This window comes from Nycticebus coucang, chromosome 1 (assembly GCF_027406575.1).
Source record: "Nycticebus coucang isolate mNycCou1 chromosome 1, mNycCou1.pri, whole genome shotgun sequence".
NCBI lineage: Eukaryota > Metazoa > Chordata > Mammalia > Primates > Lorisidae > Nycticebus > Nycticebus coucang.
This window is the reverse complement of record NC_069780.1, coordinates 111361118-111381110: the sequence shown is the minus strand read 5'-3', so window position 1 is coordinate 111381110 and position 19993 is coordinate 111361118. Positions and strand designations below refer to the sequence as shown.

At 41.3% G+C, this 19993-nt stretch overlaps 1 protein-coding gene across 1 annotated transcript in view; it reads right to left on the bottom strand.

The window, feature by feature from the left end:
• Nucleotides 1–18174, bottom strand: part of ELL2 (elongation factor for RNA polymerase II 2) — a 76848-nt gene extending 58674 nt beyond the window's left edge. Inside the window, exon 1 of the mRNA XM_053586316.1 lies at nt 16677–18174. Coding sequence (XP_053442291.1) covers nt 16677–16823 — 147 coding nt within the window. The 5' untranslated portion in view covers nt 16824–18174. The remainder of the gene's footprint in view (nt 1–16676) is intronic.
• Nucleotides 18175–19993: the final 1819 nt, after the last annotated feature.

Below are 19993 nucleotides of genomic sequence, written 5' to 3'. Positions count from 1 at the left end.
TAGCTTTTTGATTTCATTTCAAAAGCTAGTGCCCCTCCATACCTCCTTCTAGCTGGAGTTCATCCAAAGGCTCACAGCACCCTTGGGATGACAACTTGGAATCTCTTTTCCACTCTTCAAGCAGCATCAATCCACAGCCAGCTACTCACTACTGCTTATAGGACATTCTGCACAAGAAACTCTCAATAACTGGCAAACTACCCCCCTTCAACCTCCTTAGCTAAACTGGCACCTCTTTCCTACTTTTCTGCAAGGGCACATCTATCTTTTTGGTTCTCCAGGCTCACTACCTTAGAATTAATTTATAGTCTCTTCTCTCTCCTTATCTCACCAATTACATGTCCCTAGAACCACAGAATTCTAAAGCCAGAAGAGGAATATAGAGATTATAATATAGTTGGTGCCCACCTCCCACAGGCCCTGTGTCCCATTAATAGCTAAGCTGGGACCAGAACCCAGACTCAATATTCTAATCTTCCTATTTTGCCATGGTATAAAAACCTAAATGTTTTTCTTCTACTACCCTGTGCTCCACATCCACTTGCTACAGGATATCTGATAGTCTGGGGGCCTAATCCTGTAAGCCAGGGAATTCACATTTTAGTTGGGGAAATGTGAGAATGAGTAAATATTAGACAAAGTACTACTGGGATATATGGTAAGAACTCTCAAAAAATGAGAGAAGAGTGTAAGTTAGAATAGAGGTCAGAAAAGTCAAAGGGTTCATGGAAAAGGACCTTGGGTAACAGTTGAGAAAAGATAAACAAAACCGGTGGCACCTGTGGCTCAAAGGAGTGGGGTGCTGGCCCCATATGCCGGAGATGGCAGGTTCAAGCCCAGCCCTGGCCAAAAACTGCAAAGAAAAAAAAAAAAAAGATAAACAAAACCAGGGAAAAACAAGGAGACAGGAATGGGCAGAGGGCAGGTCTGTGTGTGTACAGAGTTCCTTCACAGTTTTTAAATGCAATGGAAAGGATAAGAACTGGACCTGGAGATTCCATATCCTCAAAATTTGTCTTCAGTTTTAATTTCCATTTGTGACAGAGTAAATAGGACAGTAATTTAAATTTCAGACCCCAGGATGTCTGTTTAAAAAGCTAATCATCTCAGTTGGGTGCGCTGGCTCATGCCTATAGCCCCAGCCTCTCAGGAGGCTGAGATAGGAGGATCATGTAAGGCAAAGAGTTAAGAGACACACCAGGCAACAAAGAGACACCCTGTGTCTAAATCAATCAATCAATTTTAAAAGTTTACCACCCTGTGAAATAATCCTGCCCTCTTTACCCCATTCATGGATGGATTTTGAGTCTTGCGTTTGGTATGATAAACAATTGAAGGCTCTCCCAATTTTTTGAATAAGTGAGTTGCTGAAAGAAGTGTTTTGGGGGAAGGCATCTCTTTAGATCATGCGTAAAGCAGATGAAGAGAACGTGGATGTGCCATATCAGGGCTAGAGAAATGGACTAGAGAATAGCTCCAGAGAATGTCTGAGCAATACTCCCCAAGTGAGGATAAAGGTCTAGGTTGGTATGACTGCATTTGGAGCCAACAGGAGGTGGCAGGCAGAGCAAACACTCCCAGGAAGAATGATAAGCTGTGCTAAAAACCAGAATATCAGGGATCAAAGAAAAATGATGCCAGGGAGCTCCAGGGCTCCCAGCTGTTAACTCTGGCCAGTCTGCCCCTGACTCCCTCAAAGTAAACTCCTAATCTTTGTTTGTTTTACACTTCCTATCTCCTTCCCAGTCCTTCAACCTGGCATGACTTCTCATACACTATTCCCAATCCATATGTACCACTTATTCAATCTCAAGATTAATTTCCTGAACTATACCTTTCTTTGGATAAACTAGGGGTCAAAGACGCAGTGTTAAAAATTTTCAAAGACCCCAAGCAGATTCATGGGTGTAAAGCAACAATGAGTGGTGAATACCTGCAGAATGAAAGGTCAAAGGGAAAGATTCAAATTTTAAAATTTTACATCTTTTCTTACCAAGCAAAACACTGCTGCTACCATTTTGCTAACTCTAAACTGATTTTCCCGATGCTGTGTCCACTGTTCTACTATATCGGGGTGTATTTTTTTCATAGGTTCTTTTATTCCTGATTATTACAATACAGAGTTGTCTAAGGCATATTTAACTTATAAATGTTATCTGTATGATAAATCATTTTGGATATGTTCCCTGTATACAGTATATCACTCTATACAAAATAATATGTACTATTCCTTCGATCAATTTAAAGAGTTTCAAGAGTAATTTTGACTGTATGTCATTTTTTTTTTTTTTTGACTGTAGGTCATTTTTTATCTTATGCCCTGAATTTAGAACCTAACCCTTTGATAAGCTTATATTCATTAGTCTACCTACTGGTATATTGCTTGATTCCTTGACAAGAATAATCATTTTCAGGTTTCTAATGTATGTCACAGAACCTTTTCATATCTACGGCCTCAAGCTAGCATCTGGGTGGCAGGAAAGCATCATTATTCCCATTTTCAGGTTCTTCCTTTCTGAGAGGAGAGCACATTGCTCAGGGTCACAGAGCTCCTGACTTAAACCTAGTCCTCTGAACTCTGAATACAGAACTCTTTCCTTCTCTTGCCTCTGAAATAGGTTATTTGCTAGTGCTAGACACTTAAAAGACCATTGACGCTCATTCAGTTCTTTTGGCATTCTGTTTCCGTCCAGGGAAAATATATTTCATAAAATCATGATTTCTAATGTTTTTGATGAACTAAAAAAGAAAAGTTTTTGGCTATATAAAAACTGTATAATAACTGTCACAAGAGGAGCTAGATAGTGCTCTACACCACTTATTATGCATCAGACCACTGTGTTAATAGGACAGCTACCAGAGTGTCACTATGTCGCCCTCGGTAGAGTGTCGTGATGTCACAGCTCACAGCAACCTCAAACTCTTGGGCTTAAGTGATTCTCTTGCCTCATCCTCCCAAGTAGCTGGGGACTGCAGGCGCCTGCCACAATATCCAGCTATTTTTGTTGTTGTTGTTATAGTTGTCATTGTTGTTTAGCAGGCCTGTGCTGGGTTCGAACCCGCCAGCCCCAGTGAATGTGGCTGGTGCCCTAACCACTGAGCTATGGGCGCTTAGCCTAAGAATAATAAGTTTTAAAAGTCAATACTATTAGAAGCAAATGTCTCAAGTACCTTAGTTTTGTGTCCAAATATGTGTAGGTTTCCTTTTGGTTTTTCAAATCAATTTGTTAATTATTAAGGGTACATAATAGTTGCATACATTTACGGGGCACACATGGTATTTTGATAAAGGCAAATAATGTGTAATGACCAAATCAGAGCAATTGGGGTATCCATCACCTGAAGTACTCATTTCTTTATGTTAGGAATGTTCCAATTTTCCACTCCTTTAGCTATTTTTAAATATAAAATAAATTATTCTTAACTATAGTCACCCTACAGTGCTACTGAATACTAGATCTTATTCATTCTCACTATATTTTTGTACCCATCCACTACTCTTCCCGCCTCTAGTAACCCATCATTCTACTCTCCATCTCCTTAAGTTCAATATTTTTTGTCTCCCACATATGAATGAGAACACGAGATACTTGTCTTTCTGTGCTTGGCCTATTTCACTTAACATATGTCCTCCAGTTCCATCCATGTCATTGCAAGTGAGAGGATTTCTTTATTTTTTCTGGCTGAATTAACATTCTATCATGTGTGCGTATCACATTTTCTTTATCCACTCGTCTGTTATGGGACATTGTAGCTGACTCCCTGTCTTGGCTAGTGTGAATAGTGCTGCAGTGCACTGGAGTGCACCTATCTTTTCAGTATACTGATTCCACGTCTTTTGGATATCCACGTCTTCTAGTGGGACTGCCGGTCATATGGTTTATTGCTTGTCTTTTGGATAAAGCCCCTTTATTTGGGGCTCAATCTCACCATAGTTTTGATTTGTACTTCTCCGTTGATTAGTGTGATGTGGAACATTTTTTTCATATACATGTACACCGTTTATATGTCTTCATTTGGGAAATATCTATTCAGATCTTGTACCCATTAAAAAAAAATCACATTATGATTTTTTTCTATTGAGTTGCTTGAGTTCCTATATATTCTGGTTATTAACCCCTTATCAAATTTGGATAGTTTGTAAATATTTCTCCCATTCTCTGGGTTGTCTCTTCACTTTAATGATTGTTTCTTTTGCTGTGCAGAAGCTTATTAGCCTGATGTGATTCCACCTGTTCATTTTTGCTTTGGTTACCTATGCTTTTCAGGTCTTACTCAAGAAATCCTTGCCAGATTAATGTCCTGGAGTGTTTCCTCAATGTTTTCTTCTATTAGTTTAATAGTTTCAGGTCTTTGACTTGGTTTTTGTACATGAGAAGAGATAGAAGTCCAGTTTCATTCTTCTGCATATGGGTATCTGGTTTTCACAGCACCATTTATTAAAGAGACATCCTTCCCCAACGTATGGTTCTTAGTGCCTTTGTTGAAAACAAGTTGGGGGTGAACGTGTGGATTCATTTCTGGGTTAAATGTTTTTTAGCCTAAGCTAATTGTGAGCTTAACTCATTGTACCTTTAAAAATTTACTAAGTACGTTAGAAATGAGTCTCAAGTAGGGCTTCAATTTTTGCTTTTCGTTTTAATGAAGCATTAGCACCAAGCAACTCTTTCTTTCCTTTTTTTTTTTTTAGAGACACAGTCTTACTTTATCACCCTCGGTAGAGTGCCATGGCATCACAGCTCACAGAAACCTCCAACTCCTGGGTTTAGGCGATTCTCTTGCCTCAGCCTCCCAAGTAGCTGGGACTGCAGGCACCTGCCACATCGCCCAGCTATTTTTTCGTTGCAGTTTGGCCGGGGCTGGGTTTGAACCCACCACCCTCGGTATATGGGGCCGGCGCCCTACTCACTGAGCCACAGGCGCCGCCCACCAAGCAGCTCTTTTGAAAATCAAGTTATTCTAAGGTTTAACTGAACAGTATTTGACTTGTAAATAAGATAGTGATCTGATATCTATATCCAGCCCAAAAACATAATGGTAGATTTGAACTGACTAGGAAAATTCCTTTTGACAAATACTTCAACAACCGGATAAAGGTGACAGTTTGCAGGCAAACGATTCTGTTAAACTCTTAGTTTTCACTGTTTTTAGAGCTCCTTGAATTTACCCGCTACACCTCTTATGAAACACTGTATAGGGGATTCCTAAACATAGATATGTAGGCAACACTAAATTATTTATATAAGTTTGGTTACATTCTTGATGTCTTGGTTACAGGCCAATGCTATGTAATAAAAATTGTTCTGAGATTAAAGAAGTCTATGTCCACTTATTTCTAGGAACTATTCCTCATAATATGTCAGAACTATAAAAGTAACATATAATTTCCTAAGTAATATAATTTCTGACATGATTCTTTTAGGGTGAGAGAAACACAGTTCATGTTTCTTTGGAGTTGAATAAAAGATAGGTATTCATTCTATAAAGGTGGTTTACAACCATCTCTTGATTTATTTACATACTGCTTATCCATGCAAACAAATTAAATCTATGGTTACTTTCATCTAATCAAACATCAGCAGTTTTGTGAATATACAAAAATAAGAAATAACATTTTGGTCCTAGAAAAGAATGATTTCTCTAAGAAACTACAGAGGTCTTCCCTGCTTTATACTCTAATGTTAGAGATAGACTTTTAACAACTTTAGCTTCCCTTCTGAAGCTATCATGGAACTCTGAGTTAATTCAAAGTTAACTCTTAAATCATTTAAAAATCAACCAATAAGCATTTATTAAATACTAGGTATTTACCTGGAAATGTAAAGCTGCATTATGAGACATGATAAAGATATTGCAAAAAAATTCCAAAGTCAAATATAGTTTTGCAATTTTGCCCAAATAGTAAAAAAAAAAAAAAAAAAACAAAAAAACCCCCCAAAACCCTTTCTATAAATATAGACAGTCCAGGTGACTTGCTAGGATTGTTTTAAGAAACAATTATAGCTAGCCAGTTATTATTTAAGTACTTAAAGAGTGTCAGGCCCTATGACTATTTTTAGTAATATATCTAAGAATTCTCAGAAACACCCTTGTGAGGTAGATACTATTATTTTCATTGCTCAGGTAAGTCCTGTACATTACCTAAGACTACACAGCTAATAAGTGGAATGAGGCTCAAACCCATTTTAAGAACCGTACTCTTATTCTACCTCTCATTTTAAGAACTGTGCTACTATTCACCATTTTACATGGCTAGGCTTTTCCTGCCCCTCTCCAATAATAGTTATACAAAAGCTGAAGCACCCAAAACCCAGAGCATTAAAAACTGATAGCAAATCAGCAAACGTCAGCAAATCAGACGTTTTTGGTTTTGTACTATGGCTTAGGGAAAATACCTGGCAAGTGAAGAATTTGCTTTCACTTGTGCGAGCAAAGTGAAAAGCAGATATGATTTTCCCTGGGTTGCAATTGTATAAAATAGATCATCTTTCTTTCCTAAAAGAGGCACTATACTACTTAAGAACTGTGTTTGTAATTTTATATTTAAAGAGTCATTTTATTCTTTGTTTTTTTATAACCCGATAGAAAATCTAAAGGCTATCTAATAATTATCTTTTAACCACTGTAATAAAAATCTAGCCATAGAGAGACAAAGAAGAAAGAAAATTGGAACTAAAGTGAGAAATCATGTAGAAAATCAGACAGTTGATCCTAAGGACATAAAATATACTCAGCTCTTGTCAAAAACTGATAAGATGTAGTATGCTTAGAATGACACGTGATGTGAAATTTAAAGATAATCCAAAACTAATAAATAGTATCCGCTTTTTTGCCTCAAAGATTTTATTAGCTGCCAAAAAGAGAGCCATTAAATCTGGTATTTTGCTTTGTGGGTCAAATGTAGGAGATGTAGTAGAAACTCCTTCTTGCAGATTTGGAAGCATCAGATTAAAGAACATAGAATAGAGAATGATATCTTTCTAGTCATTATAGCATAGAAAATAGTAAAAAAAAAAAGGGATTACCCAACCCTAATTTATTTAACACAATTCTTCCTTTGAAAGATAGCTTGTAGAAAACTGTCTATTTGATGCTGGACAAATTATTCCTGCTGTCTTAACTGTTAGGATTTCAACCAGCTCTCAAAGGAACATGTAAGGCATAAATGTAAACTGAACAATCAACCAAAATGTCAGGTACTATGAAACATCCTTTAAATAAGCAACACTTGAAGCATAATAATCTCACTATTTTTTCCCAAGAGCTTATTGTGAGCTTTATAATTGTATAATAACCTTACATGTCAAATCTGACTATCAATGCAAATAAAGATTTGTTTCCTGGGATCACGATCTCTAGAACAGAAGTATAGACAGATGGTAAAATAAGCTTTGATTGGAAGATAGAGATTATTGTTTAAAAAATACATAGAAATTGGTAAAATGTGGCATCTCAAATACTTTTTATAAAGGGAGTCATTAGGAGGTTTGAAACTAGAAGTAGGAAACTACATGATCATACTATATGTAATGTTCTAAAAAAGATCACACCAGCTGTTGTGTGAAATGGATTATAGGGGAAGAATAGAAACTTGGAGGTCAGCTGGGAGTCCATGGCCCTGAAAAGAGATGATGCTAGGCAGGACTGGAATAGTTAATGGTGGGGTTTAGATTTCACATATTTTGAAGGGTACCAGAACTTACGGATAGTTTAAATATATCAAGAAAAGAGGAGACAAATCAAGGGTTACTAGCTAATTTCTAGGCAACTGGTAGAAAGGGCTGCCACTTATGGAGATGGGGAACTCTAAAGCAGGTGTAGTTTTGAGGAATGAAATTAAGAGTTACGTTTAGATACAGAAGGTCTGAGATGTCTATTAGACAAGATTGGGCCCATTCAGGGTAGTATGGCCATAGATTGAGATGTCTATTAAACTTTGACGAATATGATAATGTGCTGGAAATAAGTGCCTGGAGTGGAGAAAAGGACAGATCTGGGGATAAGTATTTGAAAGTAATTAACACAGAGATGGCATTTAAATTCAAAGGACTAGACAAACTCACCTAGGCAGAATGAATAGATAAAGAGAAGAGAGTCAGGATATCCAACAGTGAGAAGCCATTCAGGCAGAGGACAGTAGACAAAGGAGAGACTGAGAAAGAAGGGGCAGGGAGTTTCTAGTAGGAAGAAGTGGTCAAGAGAATGAACAACTGCTGAGGGCTGGTGACCAGATTTGGCAACAGGAGACCTTATCAATATAATCTCAGCAGTATGGTTAGAAACAGTGGGCTGCACAGAGGATGGTGGGTGAAGACACTGCTCCTCTAACATGTCCTCAAACAGTCCTTTCTCTTTGGGTACACACCTTGAGCACATGTTTTATTGCATTTCCTTTTTCACATTTGTCTGCTTCCAGTAAATGATAAGCACTGTCTTGGCAGGGACCAGCCATGACTTATTCAGTTTTATAACTCCATTGCCTAGCTCTGTGCCTGACTCATGTCAAAAGATGAATAAATGCTTACTGAGTGAACAAATAAATATTTGGTAATTTTAATTCTGACTCCTATATGTTCACCTTTTATTAAAGGAAAAGCATAAGACACTCGTTTGTATCTTTACTACATAAAAACTTTTTCTGTCTTCTGAAGCATTGTGGTTTCTAACAATGGAGCCAAAAGTAACAATACTATGTAAATGTTATCTTACATATACATATAATATATATTACACACATATATATATGTATATATAATATACATATATATAGTGAATGTATCATACACACATATATACGATACATATATGTATATATACATAAAACACATAAGTTTCCAGCTAAGCACATTTAGATCTTAAAGTATCTCTGTGAAATTCTTATAAGGAAGTCCAAGCCTGCTTCTATCCTTGAACAACCTCACTGTTCAGTGGAAGAGTCTTCCAGCAAAGGTTACCTCCAGGGGTCATGAACCAAGCACCATCATCAATTACAAAGTGCACGTGTAACAAAAACTTTATGAACTCATGATGCTTGTTTTGTTTTTCATAAGTAACTGCCATCCCAAAAAGAAATAAGGGAATCCAAACACCTAAATAGAAATGGAGGTAACCTGGAAGAAGTGAAAAAACACTGATGCTTTCAAAGTCTTTAGGATATGCTATCAAACTATGACTAAAACTTGAGATGTAAATCTAGGCACACTGTATATATATAGTTACTTATGGTTCAATAATTACTAGGAATGGAAACAACACAAGGTCTGACATTCATTTTAAAGTTAAATTTTCATATTATCAGGGCTCTCTGATAGCTTTAAGTGCAATTTGCAGAGGTTATTCAAAAAAATAAAAATACAAACAATATTTTAAAAGCCCTGCTCAAAACCAAATTTTCTTCCAGTTTCAACTTCCTCTGAAATATCAACAATCTCCCCAATTTTCATTCAAATGGAAGCATTTATATAAGACACATAAGCACCATGGCACTGTTCTATATATATCTGCCTGCTTCAAACTCCCAAATATACTTCTGAAATATAAAACACCTAATCAAATCTACATCTCTTGATTACCAATCAAAGAATTGAGTGAATGTTCACCAAAATGGTCCTCATCTTTATCTCCCCCACCTCTGCGCAACTCGTCCAGCTGTTTCCAATTTCCCTTTTTCTACTAAGGGTATCCTCCTAGGGCCAAAGGCTAGAAAGCTCAATTCAATCCTCTTCCTTTAAAATCTACTGTTAAAGCTTCCTATAGATTCTATACATCTCTACTATCTCTCACAAATATCCTGGTGTAGATCCCAGTCATCTCTGGCCTGGACCACATACGTCTTCGTAATTTGTCTACTGTCTTCCAGATTCACATTGTAGTCATCCTGCCAGAATGTAGTCACCAAGGCCAGAATGAGGCATAGCTCAAATTACCTTAAATTTCTAGCCAGCAAGGACCAAATAAAAACTACATCCTGCTCCAATTTGCTTTTCCTTTCTTAAACCCAGCTGTATTTTTCTCCTGCACTCTGGGTTAAGCATAACAAGGCAATTCTCAGAAATTGCCTCAGCTTTTCTATCAGTGTTCTTCTTTACCTATGCCATTTCCTCTTTTGGAAATATGGTCTCCATCTAGACTCTGTCTGCTAAAATTCATTAAGATCCAAGGATTTTTTTTTTTTTGACAAATAACATATAGGATCCCCTAAAAGAAAAGAAACTCATGCCCGTAGTCTAACAATCTAGTTACCATGAAACTGGTAGCTAAATGTCCTCACTGTAGAGGTCACTCCAAGATGCAGATGTGATTGATTCATGAATGTGGGGGGTTGGGGGGGGCAGGGTGCTTACAGCTTAATTAATAAGATTCTCTTTTCTCACATCTCATATTAAACTGCCAGCCATAGAAATGCTAGGTTTGGCCCTTGCTGGCAAAGTATTAGTGGAAACCCTTAAATTAGTTCTGAGCCTCTGACATGGCTCTCAAAAGCCATAATGCCACTACAGAAATTACAAATAGGTAAACAGGAAGGAAGGAAAGGAGGGAGGGAGGGAAGGGAGAAAAACGTGAAAGAGGGAGAGAGTTATCCTCCCTAGTAAATCTGACCTGAGTTATGCCATGTTTTTTAGCTTTAATTTGGCTGTGGAGACATGGCCATAAAATTATTTTAGTCTATTCTAGAACCTGCTTTTCTAGATTTTTAACATAGGAAATATTGTATGGAGCTGAAATATATAGGAGAAGCAAATGCAGGATTATATACATGCTGTTTTCTTTATTGTAAAACTTAGCTCATCTTAAATGCAGCAATGCCCATGATATCACATTTTAGAGACATCTTCTCAAACAATCCAGATTTGGCTCAATCTGGCTGCACTCCAGGGCCAGGCTCCTGAGTTTCTCTGTGGCAGAGAAAAGGGTCACCACGAATTGATAAAAATGACTCAGCGTTAATTTGGCTGAAATTCTCACTTTCTCCTCTCTGTAGATTTTATCACCAATTGCCTAATAAGCCCTATGAGCACAGCTTCCATAATTTTTTTACAAATGCAAATAGAGCAAATGGAAAGGCTGAATCTGATGATTGTCCTCAGTAAACTTTCCTGTAAATCATTCCAAGAATTCTACACCCCTTTCCTTTTAAATTCTTTTCTTGAACAAGTTCCAATACTTCACATATGTTCTTTCTCTCTCCTCCCAATTCTGGTGCCAAGGTTCCCTGTCTATCTTTTTAGGCAATCTGGCTACTACTTTTCTCAGGGAAGAGCACCCTCCTCTGCACTGAGAAACTGAGCATTTGAATAAACTTTTCAAACACTGCAGCCCCAGCACAAACTTGACTTTACTTGATAAAAAGCATTTTAAGATCAAGTGAAAAATGAAGATGGGACTAAGTTAAATGTCAGTAAGATTAAATTATTTAAATTAAACCTGGCTATATTTTTAAATATCTGAAATCTGTTAAAGCAAATCTCATTGTTTTACTTAAAAAACATGTCCAACTGGATGGCAGTGCTGTGCTGGCAGGTCTGGATGCTCAAATGGTGACTTGAGAACATGGTATTCTATAGTTATAAAGTAGATTATTAAACACACACATACACACACACACACTATTTGGGGGCAGACAGAAAAAGGAAGAGATAAGAAAAAAGCAGGTATGAGTCTTTGACCCTTGCTGGCAAAGTGTTAGTGGGTTTAAGATACAAGGTATCATAATGAATGGAATGTTGACAAGTTCACCTGGTAAATGCTAAAGTGAAATCACCTACCCCATAAACTGTGGAAACAGTGATTAAAAAATAATCATGTAACACATTTATGTGAGCCATTATGAAGGAGTGAATTTAGTAAATTTGGTAAATTTGGAGGCTGAAATAAGACCTTATACTTTCATTTGAAATAAGATTATCTGTTAATGCAGAGAGAGATTGAGTTACTCACGTAAAGTTAAATGGAAGTATGATTGTACAAATTTTAAAAGCACTATCATTTTCCTAGAAAACATTAATCAAGGCAAGAAAATTTATTTCAAGCCAATAAAGTTGACAACAGAATCTACTTACAGGAACCTGCTTCCTGATCTTCAGAGATAGAGAATGAATTCCTGTCTCCCAACACAACTTTGCAAGACTTTTTATGTTGGGTAGACATGGTAATATTATTTGAACCACCATCTTTGAAACTTTGAGTATATATATATATATATATATATTTTTTTTTTTTTTTTTGTAGAGACAGAGTCTCACTGTACAGCCCTCGGGTAGAGTGCCGTGGCGTCACACGGCTCACAGCAACCTCTAACTCTTGGGCTTACGCAATTCTCTTGCCTCAGCCTCCCAAGCAGCTGGGACTACAGGCGCCTGCCACAATGCCCGGCTATTTTTTTGTTGCAGTTTGGCCGGGGCTGGGCCTGAACCCACCACCCTCGGCATACGGGGCCGGCGCCCCACTCACTGAGCCACAGGCACCGCCCTGAGTAAATATTTTTAAAAACTAAATTGGCAGGTTCAAAAATGACAAAACCTAAAAAGAATACTTTGATAAGAATTTTGATATAAAAATGAATTACTCAAATGTCAAAAGAAAGCAGTTACATAATTAAGAAAATTAGCCAAAATATATTTTTAAATATTGGAATTTAAAATATATATTTTACACTTGAAAGAAATATGTAATTATAGTAATATATGCTCATTTAAGATACACAGAGCTTATGCTGACTACACAATCATAGATGCTAATTTAGAATGACTATAAAGTTGTAATCTGTGATTTTACTTAGTAACTTTCCCCCTCATTTAAAATAACCCACATTTAAAAAGTTTAATATCCTAGATATCTATATTAGCATATCTAAATTTTTCTGCAAATCATGAATAAATTTAAAAAATGTTTCTGTATTCAAAGTTAGTGGAAACGACTTTTTTTAGGAGGCATTTACTCCAACTCTAACTCCCATTCCTGGACTCATCATGTTCTGCTGCCTATTTAGAAAGGTTCCCAGATCTATTCTCTAAAAATAGAAAAGCTGAATAATGATAGTCAATTAGGTTTGTCTTTTGAAAGTGAGAAATTATGATTTGAAAAAAATCAAGATCTCAGAATTCTCTTCAGCAGTTCTGTTGCCATGAACCCTAATAGTATTTTTGTTCAATTTTATCTAGAAAATGTCTCTATTCTGCTTAAGTCATACCTTCCTAAAATTTCTAAATTTATTTCTTTGAAGCCTTAGGTTAAGTAGACTAATTTGAAATAGTAATACCAAAGGACAAAATAATCTAGACCAAAAAAAGAACTCTGATGCTTAATTTAGGCATCAAAGAATGCATCAATTAATGCCTGTCAAAATTTCTGGTTCTCAGAACAGTTAACAGTCATTAAGCACCCTCCCATAAGAACATAAGATTCGTAGAGGCAATTTTATACGAGAAACCAAAGCCATTTTTTCCCCAGAGAGAAAAGGATTGACCACCAGAATCCTTTTCCCCATAAGACAACATACGCCAACATATGCCAACATATTCCCAAACAATATCTATAAGAAAAAGTCATGAGCCCTACTTCTGATAGCGATGGAAAGTGAGAAAGACCAAATATCCTACTGGAAGGTAAAAGCTCAGCCAGACTCCTACTGCTGGCAACTATTACTGTGCCCATGGGGAGCTCTGGTCTGGCTGAGCCGAGGAGGAGGGACACTGAGGACACAACCATGGGAGGCTTAGCTGAACACAGGAGGATCCCGCAGTAAGTAGCAGAAATGCATACAGATACCTGAAAAGTCTCTTACTCCTTTAGTCTCTTTCCACTTCTCATCCAGCTGAGGTTGACAGTTTCACCTCAATTCCTGCCTGCTATTCCAAACTCCTTAAAACATGTTTCCGTGGCTGAAGCAACAGTAAGGCTTGAGAACAGGAGCTAGTTCAGGCCAAGTCAGTTTATGCACCCCCCCCCCCCAAGTATTTTAGGAGAAAAGAAATCCTAGGACTAATACGAAGTACCTTAGAAAGGTGGAGCAATTTGGAAAAAGTCTTCCCCTTTCCTGCCTCTGGGCAAATCAACCAGACCCACTAATTTACCTGCACAGAGATGGAAAAAAGACAGTAAGGACATTAATAAGCAAGAGAAGTAGTCAGGAGCAAACAAAGCCACTGACTTTGGTAACTTTAACTAAAGTAAAATTAAAAAAAGTTTTTTTTAAGTACTAAGTGGTGAGTTGGGACAGAAAGAATTTTTCATCTTCTATCTCCTAGAAGACACTGGTATAGAAATGTGGTGGCTTTCAGAGCACTCTAACCTTAATCCCAAGCATGAAAACACCAGTTACGGTGTAGGAGGCAGAAATGAAGGTCACACAAAAGTAGGAAAACAAACTGCAGCCTTTTATTGGGCCCCAGTAATCAGGCAGATGGGTGAGCACTGTGGGGGCATCTTTCCTGGGCACCACCCTACCCTTCCCCAAGTGGGTCTCTTCACCCCACCCCTCCCCAGGTACACTGTCAATCTCGCTGTACCTCTCCTGCCCAGTGTAAACTGTCAATCTCACTGTAATCATCCCTACAGTTTGCCTATTATTTCCCCAAGGTCCCCAGAAATGCCTCTCCCCATCCACTGTGTGTCAGTCTTTCTCTGCTCCCTGGGTCTGCTTCTGACAGGAGGTTGGCCACCTCCTGCTGACTTCTATTCTCTCTAGGTGTGTATGTTTTTTTTCTCTTTACATCCCCTGACCTACCTTCTCCTCACTGTCATCCCTTCCCACACCCTCCCCTTGGAACAGACAAGCTTATCTCTCCATCTTGCAGGGCTGAGTTTCTCTCCTCTGCCTGCCTACCTGGCTCCCCCCATATGGGCCTCCCACTCCAAGCCGCTGCTGGTCTTTCCACTGCAGCTGCGCCTCTCTGGGAGTATCTGGCACATGCCATCTTGCATTTCTTCTTTCTCAGCATCCTTATTGCGGGGCGTGTACTGCCTTTCCAGCCGTACTTGAGGCTTTCTGCTTGGGATTACATTGAGCGTAGGACGGTACCTTTCTTCCTGTGCATGCACTCCTCCCAGATGCTCTCCCACCCCACCACACAAAGTCTGTGAGTGTTTTTCACCGTATGTTTCTCTGGTTGGTAACATGTGCATCCTGACTTGTACACCCATGCATTCACCCAATTCTGTGAGTGCACTCTGATACTACTACTCACCTCTGAGTTTCTAGTGCTGTTACACATACCCTATCCTATGAGTTCGTATCAGAAGTGTGTGAACTTACATGGAGGGCCTCTCTGAACACACTCCCAGACAAGCAGGATTCACACCTCTCCTGCTGCTCTGCCTGGGCCCTCTTTCCTCTATGCATTTGAAGTGCCTGGCACTAGTGGGAGCTCAACAGATGTTAATTTTTTTCTCCCCTTTCATCTGAATAACTATGTGAGCCCGTGCCTGCGTGTCCCTCTATTTATGAGACCAGTTGGGGCGTGTTCCTTGGTACGGACTGGGCTACTTGGTAGGATGCCCTGTGGGTTGTTTTCCTGACTCGCTCTCTCCTCTTGGAGTAAAATGTTACCGGTTGCTCCATATGGTACATCCCTCCCTCTCGCGTCCTTCGTCCACAGACAGGAACGAAAGCCCATAAAAGGTTTCCCGAGCGCCTCAGGTGCCTCATCTCTTCTCAGCGCTCCTCTGTCCCCCACTTCAACCAGAAAGCGTTCCGGGGTGTCCTGCACTCGCCGCGTACCCGCGTCTACTTGACCCTCTCTACTCTCTACTCGGGTGTGTGTGTGGCGGGGGTTTCTCGGGAACGCGGGCGGAGGGGCTCTATGTCCAGGATACCCCCTAGGTTCGCGCCCCGGGTCGCCGCCAGCTCGCGTCCTTCCGTCTGCGAACCCCTCTCCCCGGCGCCCGACGTTTTGCTCCCCGGCTGGCGCCAGGTGTCCGAGTGCTGGGTCCCTCTCGGACGTCGCGCCCACGTCCCGGGTCCCGGAGAATGCAAGTATGTGTGTCCCTCTCCTCCTGAGGCGACAGGGCTGCGCCGCCTTGGCGAGTTCATCGGGTGCGCCGCCCAGCCCGCCCATGCCTCCACCTCCATCCGCGGAGCGAGCGAGACCCCGTCCTCGCGAGTAGAGTCCGGGCCGCTGTGTCCCCAACCCCTGGGAGGACGTGGTGTATCCCACCCCACAGGCGGGGCGCCTGGGTCCCGTCGCTGCGGGTCTACGGTGCCTACAAGTCTCTCAAAAAACGCGGACAGCCTGGGACCACAGGTCCTCCCTATTTTTTACCGGTAGGCTGCCGACTCGCCGCCGCCCCAGCCGGAGCAGCGTGGTCACCTCACTTCTCTCCCCAGAGACTACCTCCCTCCTTGGGACCCCAAAGCCAGGAAATCCGCAGGCGCCGTCGGAAAGTCCCGCAGCGGAGGCGCAGCAGGGCCAGGGCTGTGGCTGCCTCGGCCCCGCCGCCAGGGGCCGCCCGCCCGCCCCTCCTCAGCCCGGCCCACCCGGGACCGCGGTGTCAGCGACCCTGCCTGGCCCAGCTCTACCCCGCCGCCGCGGGCGCTGACCGCAGCAGTAGCGAGCCACAGCCCCGCTGGCCCCTTTGGACCGGCGCCGGGTGCCCTGGACGCCGGGAGGCGCGGCCAGGCGGCGAGGAACGCCCTCTGCCTCCCCGAGTCCGGCCAAGTCGGCCACTGGCCCGCTTACCTTGTGGCTCTGGTAAGTCTCGAGCGCCCGGATCGCCGTCTCCGTGAGCTTCACATGCAGTACAGTGATGTTGTCCTGCCCCAGCCGCCCACACGACAGTCCGTAGCGCTGCTCCTCTCGCAGGCCCGCCGCCCCCCCCGCCGCCATCTTAAACTCCCCGGGGTGCAGCCGCCGACACCGCTCGGGCTCTAGCCTCCACTGCGGCCGCGGCTGCTCCGGCTTCTGCAGCCGCCGCCACAGCTACGGCCATCCCGCCGCTGACGTACTGTCATATACTGAGCGCAGCCAGACCTCCGACTGCCACCGCCGCCGCCCGCTCCACCCTCCGGCCCCGCGCCCCGCCCCGGACTCCTTTCATTGGTCGCGTTTCCTTCAGAACCGCCCTCATTGGCCACCCTCCACCCTCGCAGGGCGGGGCCCAAAGTCGCCGGAGTTTTGCTCCCGGGACCCGACCGCCGAAAGGCTGACGTATAGATGACGCACTAACTTGATCTTTTCTGACGTCAGGTCTGCTCGTCTTGGCTCACCTGCCGCGATTGGCTTGACGGGCATGGGGGATCCCCTGCTGATTGAGCGCCGGAGTTACTGGGTCTTGTAACTCACCGAGCCTGGCCCTAGTGAGCATGTGGAGCGCGACGTGTGCCTGTGAGGGGAGACAGCGGGCGGCGTCTCTGGAGATCGCCTCAAAACTCCGTCTGGAGCTGAAGTCGAGCCGATGGGGTCGGGTGCCTAGTGAGTCGGCCCCAGGCTGTCAGGAGTTGTGTTCTGATGAGCATCATAGGTACAGAAGATCAAGATAGGCGCCTTTCGAGTGGCAGGCATAGCATACAGGAGACTTGGACTTGGAGGTCTTTCCCACACCGTGCTGGTTGTGATCCCAAAGGAACGAACACTCTCTGGAGTTCGCTGTATGTGTGGGGTTGTGCACCCCTGCTTGGGGAGTATCTCATTTCAAAGGACCCGGGAAGAAGAGTAACTGGCATTGACTGAAATTAAAAGAAACGTGGACACCTCTAGTTCTGAGTTATGACAGGGCCGTGTGAAAACGTAGCCAGGGTTTGGTGGATGCTGGGAGACCAGGCCTGCGTGGTGTCCGCCCCGCCCCGCCCCACGCTTAGTGTGCAGGCGTGGCTACACCCAGGGCCTGATCCAGAGTTCGCTTCAGGCCACGTGTCAATAGACCCATAGGCTTCCTGTCAGAGAGCATAGATTAACTGGATGCTCAGAAACATCGGATTAAAAACAAACCATTGAAGGTTTATAACCATTGAAAGGCAGTTTTAAAAAATAACTTTACCCCCCTTAAATTTGAGATGCTTCTTTTTACCCTCAGTGATGCTTTTAAATAGGATCAGGCCTGCGGATTTTCCATAATTCCACCCTCCCTACACCTGCATAAATCCCTTCACCACTCTACAAGTACACTCCCTTTTGGTTCAGACCCTCAGACCTTGTAGTGAATTGCCGGACGAATTCTCTTTCCTTGGTGTATGTGTTAAGTAGAAACACCTGTATTAAGCATCGGCCCCATCACAGGAGAGCAGGTTGTAAATTGATTTAATTTCAATCCACTAGAATTGGCTAGCTGTTAAGATATGATTAACACTTGTTAATTTAGTTTACTTTAGTGTTAATACGGAATGTTAATGATCTTAAATTTATTGAGTAAGGAAATTAAGACAATCACCAAAGAAATTGGATTAAGAATTTTACTTTGAGAAGGGAAATAGAGGCTTTATAACCCAATCTCAGTTTTCCCAAAGTAGAAACCTTACTCAAATAGTTCATATCTAAGTGAACCATAGTCTAAAGAGGATTCTGTACTTATTTTATTCTCTTGTTTGTTTTGACAGGGAAGGAGTGACCACATATCAAAAGCCTTAATTATTGTGGGGTGAGGGGAGGCTTGACCAGAACAAGTAAAACCTGTATCCCACTGCTTTTCCGGTGAAGATGCATAAATCCCCACCCACATGACATCCTAACTTGGCCTCTTACTCAGAACTTCTAATGACATCCAAGGGGGTTGGGGAGGAGCAAAGGTGGTTTTTACTGTAGTTTTCAAATGTCTGACCCACAGCTTCTTCCTAGTAATTTTTTTTTCCTTAATTGTAGTGGGAAATTTTTTCTCATGCCCTACATTAGTGGGCAACAAATTGTTCCAGGGGGTAATATTTTCTTTTTATTTTTTAAGTTTTTTCTTTATATTTTTCTTTCATATATGTACATGTATCTTTTTAATGAAATCAGAAGGTAATATATTAAGGTAATGAGTTAATGTTCCTTTGTAGATTCCCCCCCTGTGAGGTTTTCAGTTAAGGAAGGAGGCTGTGTTCAGGTACAAAGTAATACTGTAGCAATACAACTACATATACTACAATGGTACTAATACAACTACCAATGTCTCTCATTGCCTGTCACACAGGCAGACCACACATTATGCCTAAATCACATGGTTCAGTTGTGATGTTGATGAGGTAATTAGTTTTGAAAGGGCTGATGAAAGTTGCTTTTTGGGAAGGTTGCCTAAATTATACATATTTTTGGGACCTTTATTCAGTTTAATTAGGAAATAATCGTTGAATGCCAACTAAGTGTAACATGTTATGGAGGGTTTAAAATTTAAAGTGTATAGTCTCTAAAGGGATTTTCTGTTTGAATGTGGCAACTGAACCACTACACTCAAAGCAAACAATTAGAGAATTACTAAATGCTAATTTGGATGGTATTGGTGATAAGCTCAAAAATTCAAAGAAAGGAGAAGTCTGAAGAGGTTTCATGGAGGCTGAGCTGATTCTAGATAAGTGGAAGTGGTATGGAAGGAAAGAGGCCAACTAAAAATGATTTTAATGATCATTCTAGCTGAACCCATTAATTTTAATTGTTTTTAATTAATAATACCTTTGTACATTGATGCATTTATGGGGTTCAGGGTACTGCTTTGATATACAATGTCAAATGTTTACATTGAACTAAATAACACATCCATCACAATTATACTCATTTCTTATTAGTTTTGAAATGTACCATTGCATCACGCGCATTAGGTGAGGTCCCCCCAAATACGCTCCCTTCTCCAATACCCCCCTCCCCTCCCAGCTCTCTCCTCTTCCCTTCTACTTTCTGGACTATAGTTATGTTTTGCCATTCGTATGAGTGTGTAGGTGGTTATATATTGATTTCATAGTAGTATTGAGTACACTGGATACTTCGCCCCCCCCCCCCATTCTTGTGATACTTTACTATGAAGAATATGTTCCAGCTCCATCCAGGTAAACATAAAAGATGTGAAGTCTTGGGCTGTTTCCATGTTTTGG